The 8,190-nt window shown below is 43.9% G+C and overlaps 1 protein-coding gene across 2 annotated transcripts in view; it reads right to left on the bottom strand.

Annotated features, from left to right (window-relative positions):
- HMG20A (high mobility group 20A) overlaps window positions 1–8,190 on the bottom strand; it is a 120,128-nt gene that overhangs the window by 39,995 nt on the left and 71,943 nt on the right. Inside the window, exons 2-4 of one of the 2 annotated variants that reach the window (XM_019504432.1) lie at window positions 6,721–6,810; window positions 4,513–4,660; window positions 2,431–2,646 (exon numbers count right to left, since the gene is read on the bottom strand). In XM_019504432.1, the coding sequence (XP_019359977.1) occupies window positions 2,431–2,646; window positions 4,513–4,660; window positions 6,721–6,809 (453 nt within the window). In that variant the 5' untranslated portion in view covers window position 6,810. The remainder of the gene's footprint in view (window positions 1–2,430; window positions 2,647–4,512; window positions 4,661–6,720; window positions 6,811–8,190) is intronic. The other variant, XM_019504433.1, reaches the window with a different exon arrangement.

Raw genomic sequence — 8,190 nt, 5'->3', positions numbered from 1 at the left:
ATAGATTGGACATCCGCAAGAACTACTTCACAGTTAGGGCGGCTAGGAGCTGGAACCAACTTCCAAGGGAAGTGGTGCTGGCCCCTACCCTGGGGGTCTTTAAGAAGAGGCTGGATGCCTACCTGGCTGGACTCACTTGAGTCCCGTTTCTCTTTTTGGGGTTTTTTTGTTGTTCTCCCGCCCTGGCGGGGGGTCGGGCTAGAAGATCTACTAGGTCCCTTCCGACCCTTAATCTAATCTATGAATCTAGAGTTTATATTGTACATTGTGGTTCCTCCCCATCCCTATTTCAATTGCGTTGTTTTTTTAAATAAGTAGGGGTGCACCAGTAGAAACTGTTTTGGCCAATATGATGGCCAATTTTTAATAAACCATATTGGCCAATACTGATCCGATTGCCAATATGTGGCCCGGCAGTTTGGAGAATAGTGTCTGGCTGGTAAGTCTGTTGTAGGGGAAGGGAAGAGGGGAGAGGGAAGGGCTGGGGGTGGGATTGAGGCCCCCACAGTGAGGGATGGAGAGGGTCTGGTGCTGGTGCAGGTGCTGCACAGCCAAGGCAGAGCATGGGATGGAGCCATGGCTCATCAAGGGGGCACAGGGAGGGGGGGCAGCTCCTGCTCCCAGGAGGCAATGAGGGTGTGTGTGCCCCTGGATCTGTGCTTGAGGCAAAAGTGGGCTGTGGCTGCAGGCTGGGGATGGAACTGGGTTCTTCCTGGCAGGGGTCCTGGGCCAGGGCTGTGCTTGAGGCAGGTGGAAGTGGCGCCGAGAGCAGGGCTACGGCAAATTTTGGGATGGATGTAGCACCTCCCAAAGTCCCCTTCCCAGCACCACTGCTGCCTGCCCCAACCACAGTACTGGCCCAACCCCCTTGCCGGGAAGAGCCTGGCACCACCCCCAGCCCACAGTGGCAGACTGCCCTTGTTCCACACACACATACACACACATCATGGGGTACACACCCTCCATGCCACCCACTGTGAGTGTAGCAGCAGGAGCTACCCCCTCTCCCCATGCTCCCCAGATGAGCGGCTCACAACTCTGCCCTGTGCCCTGCCCCACTCCCTCCCTCACCACAGAGGCCTTGATCTGCTCCCACAAGCCCCTTCCCTCCCCTGCCCCTTTCCCCACAACAGACTTACCAGCTGGATGAGGCTCTCTATGCTACTGGGCTATGCTCCTGGCTGCCTATGTGCTGTGCCACAGCTGTGCGCATGCATGGGGCATTTATTGGTAACATTAATTGGCCACATCAGCCAAAAAAACCCAATTGCCGATAATGTCAAATTTCCTTATAATGGTGCTAATATGATATGGGACTGATGTATCAGTACCCCTCTAAAAGTAAGATTGGGAGTTCCTGTTCAGGCTGCCTTATAGTAATCAGTTCAACTATGATGCTGTGATTAGTGTAAATTCAGTCAAGGTAACGGTGTTTGCTCCAGTGGAAGGAGTTAAAGAAACAGAAAAAAAGGTGGACTTTGCTATCATTCACACAGTCAGGTACAGTGCAGAAGGTCCAAGTAAAGATCAAAAGATGTACTGTATTCTGGTTGAAAGAATGCTAGTTCCCTTTTCTGGGACAGAATTTGAGAGAGAGACAGACTCAAATGATGGAACAACTCATGTCTACAGTTTTTCAGAACCATACTAGAGAGCACCATACTGAAGCATTTCACATCTGCTCCAAAAGAAGGAACTTATTGGTTTGTGGCCAGGGCTGCACTATGGTGGCTACTTTACATCTGTTTTGCAAGGTAATACTTGTGAATTGCATCACTACAGCATTCCCCAGTGGTGTCCTGAGATAGTGAAGGTACATCTACACTATCAATTTAAGAGCTATAAAACTTTAAAAAGGACAAACTTGGTGTAAAACAGCTCTTCCCCAGTTCTGTATCAGCAGCCTGTTCCTACAGGTCTGCTGGTCTTCCTCTGAAACCAAAAGTTTACATCCCCTAATGAGTTAATCAGAGAGACATCCCCTAATAAGTTAACAAGGTCCACCCATCAGTCCTGAAACCCTGTCAGTTTCCCTCAGCTGTAGTGAGTAGGGATAAACTCCTGCCCCACCACTAACTGTTTCAGCCTTGGAAAACCCAGTTTCAGCTAAGACCTGGGATAGATAATACACAGGTCCAATCTACACAGATCCCACACAAGCTGTAGATCCTCTCTAAACCTTTCACCAATATTCTGAATAAAATGCATTGTTTGTAGGCCTGATGGAATTTTTCCCCAGCAACAACTGGCTTAAGATGCTTTGATCCCAAAAGGTTTCATTCCTTCAGTCTTGGAGGGTCTGTGCACCACACCTTAAAACACCTTCCTAAACACCCTGGCAGTCAAACACTGTCATCTTCCTTACTGAGCACCTATTTTTCCATTAAACAACAATCAAATTCCAACAAGGAAAAGGGAGTTTAATGGTACCCGTTTCTCTTCGGGAGGCAATTTACTCCATTCGTTGCCCAACATCCTGGTGATCTCTGGGAAAGGGACTTCAGGCCTCTTCGCTCGAAGCTGCTCCCTACGCTCATTCATGAATCGCACATACCCTGTGAGGGGGGATTTTGGGGCATTGCTGTCCCTAAGGGGTTTCTTCCTCTTTCTCCCTTTGGCCCAGCCTCCTCGTTTAGTTCTTTGCTGCTGCAAAATGAAATGGAATAAAATTCAGATTGAAGCAAAAACCCCACCACCCCTGGAAGGAAGAGATTTCTCAAACATTTTCATAAGGACCATGTTGCCGCAGTATACACTTATCCACTTATCTTCCTCTGCTAGATTCAAACTTCATTTTAGTCCAAGCCCAACTTTCTGATTAAAGCTAAATAAGCCTCATTATCAGAAACTATTTTATAGCATCACTCCTAGTTCCTGAGACAAATGAGACGACATCTCCATAACCCTAGTGAAATCCTCTAGCTATAAGATCATGAAATGAGACAATCCTCATCACACCAAATCATCCATCTGAATGATACTGAAACATTTATTATGGTCCACAATGGAATTTATTAATGGACCACACTGTTAGCATCTTACCTCCAGCAGTGACTCCTAACAGTTACTTTACAAGGAAATAAATAATTCTCAGTGCACCTAGACAACTGAGAAATATTATGCCACAGAATTACATTTCTTCCTAACCACAGTTGTGAAGTTTGAGAAGTGACAGCTCATGAAAGCATCACCCAAAGTAATATAACTGCAGATGCAATTCTGTTTCTAAACTGAATGTCTAATCCTTCTTTTTACTGAACAAAGTTCTTTGTCTCCATATCCTATTGTGGGTTCCATACATTAGCCAACATGATTGTTCTTAACTAGTTTTCTCCCTTCTAAATTTGTTGCTTCTGGGTGTGGTATGTCCTAGCCTTCTAGTGTGAAGGTTGTTCTGTTGGTTCTCTTTACTACATATTATTCCCATCTTCATTTATTACTTTGTTTTTTTTAAACAACTTTTGTAAGACTCAAAGAGCTTTACAAAAACAGATAAATACCCCTTATTTACAAGTGAACCTTGGCTATAAAGTAACTTGTTCAAGGACCAAAAGTGAACCCAAGTCAGAGACATAAATGACAAACCAACCAATTCTGTCATGCAGAGTAAATCTCAATACTGCCTTTTTATCCTGTACACTATCAGCTCTCCTTGAATGTTCACCCTCCTTCAGGGGTCTAATGATTTTGTTTGCCTTTTGGGTATTTTACTATATTTGGAATAGTGTTTTGAGATGAGGTCAAACTGAACACAGGATTCAAGAAGAGGACCATCTCTTTATTATAAAAGCACTTTAAACAAATGATTTTTTTCTGTTCTTTAACATTCTAAATCATCCATATGAGTAAGGGAGAGTACACAGGTTCAGTCTAAGAAAGAATTGTTACTTTTCATTAGGATCACAAAACACTACACACAACGGGATAAGTATTTTTACGATTAGGGAAATGGAAGCACTGTCGCACTTGTCCAAGGCCACACAGTAAATCCTGGAAAGAGTTTTCAACAGAACTCAAATTTGAATCCTAATTTTTTTTACATTAACCATCAGGCGATACTATGTCTCCTGAACAAGCATTCAAGATATTCTTTATACTCTTCTAAAAGTTGTGTATAGTTTCCTTGAAGGGGCATCAATTATCAATTAACTGAATTAGAAGACAGGGTAAACTGTGGCAATAATATAGTTAATCTTCATGGAAGGGAGAGGACAGTTAGACAAACCACCAAAATACCAACATCTCCTGGCTACTTTGGGGGCAGATATCACTTTCTCAGACGGCCTACCTGCTAGCTTTCCCTGACCATAGGAATGTGGTTGTATAACAGAAGCAAAATAGGTAGGCTAAATAAAGACATGAAAAAGAACCTCCTGAAAATGGTAAATGGATGAAGACATGCGTCTGTAATGAGAAAAACTTGAATGGGTAAGATGAACTACTAGGGGGACAGCCTATGCTTTCCCCTTCTATCAACAAGTCATTTGTGCTAACTCTGTTATTTCAACTCACCTCTTCTTCAGGCTTCTGTTCACTGCTTTCAACTGTATTAGAAGACTCATTTTGAGGCTGCTGAACTTGTGACAAGTCCTCCACCGAGTCCGTGTTGTTCACAGGCTGTGGCGCTCCACCACTGAACAAACCCTCAGAGTGGACCAGGCTGGAAAATTAGGTCACAGTATGAGAAAGTGCAGCCATTATCATGGTAAGCGACTTCCCTCTGCTCCTCCAGAATATGCAATGATGTTGCGAATATTATTCAAGGTTGACGCCACTGAAAAGATGAGAAATTTCAAAACGGCAACTCTGAATACTGTATGTTCCAAAGTGATTTCTAGGACATGGTCTATGGTTCTTATCAAGGACTTAAGATAAAAATGCTTCCAAATCCTGATGGAGACAAAACAGTCCTACAAAAACTAACTTTTGTGTGAGAATAGTCTCCTCCAAGCTAATCTACCTCAAACAACTATCATATATGAAATCCTAAGAAAATGAAGGTTGAACAGGAATGAAGACTGCATGAATTCTATAGTAGTGTTCAGAATAAACAATGCTTGGAGAAGGTCTTATTCTTCATTTCCCCCTGTAAGGAGGTGAAAACTGTGGTTTTAAATATGGTGTTGTTTTTGCCTCCTAGCTGGTCAGCAAGAAATAGCAGGGCCACCCGAGCCCCAGAGCCAATCAGTGATGGGGGAGAATGCACAGGGAAACCTGCAAAATTAAAGGAGCTGCCATGCAGCCCACTTCTGCTGTGAATTCAGTAGGTCCTTATCTATATTCCTTGGTAAGTCCTTCTGTGACATTGGGGGTCCATGGGATTTGAGATGGAAATTTTTACAGTACTATCTCCTGCTGATATATCTGGATAATTAAGTCCCACTAGATCCCGGAACAGCAAAGTAGCCAAGAGATTTTGGGAGATCTGTATCAGTCAATCACAGCCACTTGAAGGAGCCAAGCTGCCTCAAGAGAGTAGTCAAAATTGAAGATGTGTAATCTATGAAAATCCCCATAGAGCTGCTTGGACCTTGAGATTCTGCTGCAACAATCCGCTGGTCATTCTAACTATTGTTCTCACTGGAACGATTCAGAGAAAATTTTAGAATCTGTCAGGTGGGGTCTCTAGCCCACTATACATTTTTGGGGAATAGAGTTGTACACCTCAATTGCATCCTATTCTGAAACTTGTACCAGTTGAGTCAAGTTCACTGGTGAAAACACACAGGCGAGAAAGTGTCAAACTTGATTTCTAGATCCTAGACTGAGTTTGCAGAGTTAGCAGTTGCTGGGAGGAGAAGGTGGCAGGGGGGAAAACCCCCCCAAAACTATATTTATTATGAACTAAGTACATGTGGAGTCCTTAGACATAATATGAAATATCATAGTGACATTTTAAGAATAGCTTTTTGAATTTTTTAATCAGTGCAGTCTTCCAGTCTATCAAAAAAAAAAAAGCAGTCATTTACAGGTAAGTTTTTAAAAGTACATTTATGGGAACAATTTAACTGATTTTCAATGAAAGATGATTAAAATTATTCAAGATGTTAATCTCTTCTGACCACATATGGCAGCAGCAAATCTTCAGTCCCAGATATGCTGAGCCAAACTCAGGGACACCTACTTGAACAGGTCTGTGTTTATAGTTCTCACCATGTTTAACTAGAGTTGCACTTGCTTACACAAAATCTGAGCTTGTCTTCTGGAGTCCTAAGAACAGAAATAAGCCTGTTCAAGCATAACCACATTTCAAAAAAAAAAAATAAATGTAAGGGTCTCATCTTTCATCACTGCACCCATAAACAAAGGCCTCTGCTTTATGGGCTGTGGAAATAGGGAGAGTTTGCTTGTTGGACAGGAAAAGCATTAATTTAGCAGCTTTGTTTTGGAAAGTCCTTTGATGAACAGCATATCTTTAACAAAAAAAATTCTCTATTTAGCAGGGGCCACAACAGCAAATAAAGCCACTCTGATTGCAGACTAAGACTGTCCTTGGAAAGCAAGCTTTTAAAAGTAACAGCGAGATGCACCTTAAAGAGAAGTTTATAACATTGTTCAATAAGTTTGGTTGCTGGAGCGCAAGATTCCTACATTAGGGCCAGGGCAGACTTTTATAATGTGATTTGTACAAGATGCCTTTCTTCCCACAGAACTGATTTCTCTGTGGAGTCTTCAGAGAAAGACTATATGCAAACTCAGTTTAAGAAAGTAACTGCTTACCCAGTTGTGGCAACTTCATTGCTTTCCTTCGACCCATCTTCATCCATAAATAATGGGGGGAGGGATGAGCCAGCCATCAGGTTCTCCATACTTCTGGGAAGATGAGAAAGTGGAAGTAAAATTAATATTTTACTTACTTCTAGCAACTGCCCTTCCCCCTTGCAAATTTCTCGGTAAATCTTATATAATATAAATCTTGAGTGCAACACACAGCATCAACTCCTATTTAACCCTAGTATACTGGTTAAGTTTGACTTTCAACTAATCAGTTGACAAATTTTATTTTGTGATTTAAACCTACCTACTAGGGCTGTGAGAAGCTTTGGTCGCTGATTTGATCCGGCCAGATTCAGTGGCTGAATCTCTGATTCCGAATCGAATCAGGAGACCCTTTAGTCTCTCCAAATTGAATCAGAACCCTTCAAATCGATTCGGACAGATTCGGTGATTTGGACATAGACACAGCTTTAAGTGTTTTTTCCACATACCTCAAGGTACCAGGCAGCTTGTGAATGCTGTGATGCTGGGGCACATGGAGTGTACCACAGGAGCCTGGGGGTGTCCCCAGCTTGCTCGGCAGCAGACCTGGAAGCAGTTCAGATGCACTGGTCCCCCACCCCAGGAGACTGGTGCCTCCTGGGTTGGGGGAGGGGGAGGGAGGCACCCAGGGTCTCCCTGCAGCCAATCATTGAGCCTGGGGAGTGTGAGGGAGCCCCTCAGCAGACTTCGAAGTGGACTGGGAGTACTTCTGGTCCACTTCTGGGCTCGTTGTTGAGCACGTGGGCCCCCCCCCCCGCATTCCTGCGGTACACTCCATCTGCCCTAGCATCACAGCGTTCATGAGCCACATCCGATCCATTGAGGTATGTGGAAAAAACATTTAAAAGCTGCATCTATGGCCAAATCACTGATTCTCCAAATCAGCACCGAATCTTCAGATTTGGCTAAATTGAATCAGGGACGGTGATTAGAATTAGCTAAATCAAATGACTGTCCCTGATTTGGGCTGAATCGGAATTGAATAGGGCCCATTTCGCACATCCCTACTACCTACTGACCCACACTGCTAGTCATCCCACATAGGATCCATCACGCACACATACGCAAATAGAACTAAAACCTTCAGTAACATTTTCGACTCAAGGGGAACGCCTCCAGACCTCAGGTTGGGGAGGACCGGGTTAGAGAGCTTCTGGAGGGGCTGGACGTGTTCAAGTCAGCAGGTCCAGATGCTCTCCACCCCAGGTTGTTGAGGGAGCTAGCTGGGGTTATTGCAGGGCCCTTGGCACAGCTTTACAAGCGCTCGTGGTGCTCAAGCCAGGTGCCAGATGACAAAGATAGCTAATGTGGTCCCCATCTTCAAAAAAGGGAAGAGAGAGGACCCAGGCAACTATAGGCCTGTCAGTCTTACCTCTATCCTTGGGAAACTCTTTGAGAAGATCCTCAAGGAGCACATCTGTGATGGGCCGG

This window comes from Gavialis gangeticus, unplaced genomic scaffold, assembly GCF_001723915.1.
Source record: "Gavialis gangeticus isolate Ggan-Ray unplaced genomic scaffold, GavGan_comp1, whole genome shotgun sequence".
Taxonomy (NCBI): domain Eukaryota; kingdom Metazoa; phylum Chordata; order Crocodylia; family Gavialidae; genus Gavialis; species Gavialis gangeticus.
Note: the sequence above shows the minus strand (reverse complement) of the source record. Positions and strands in the feature narration are given on the sequence as shown.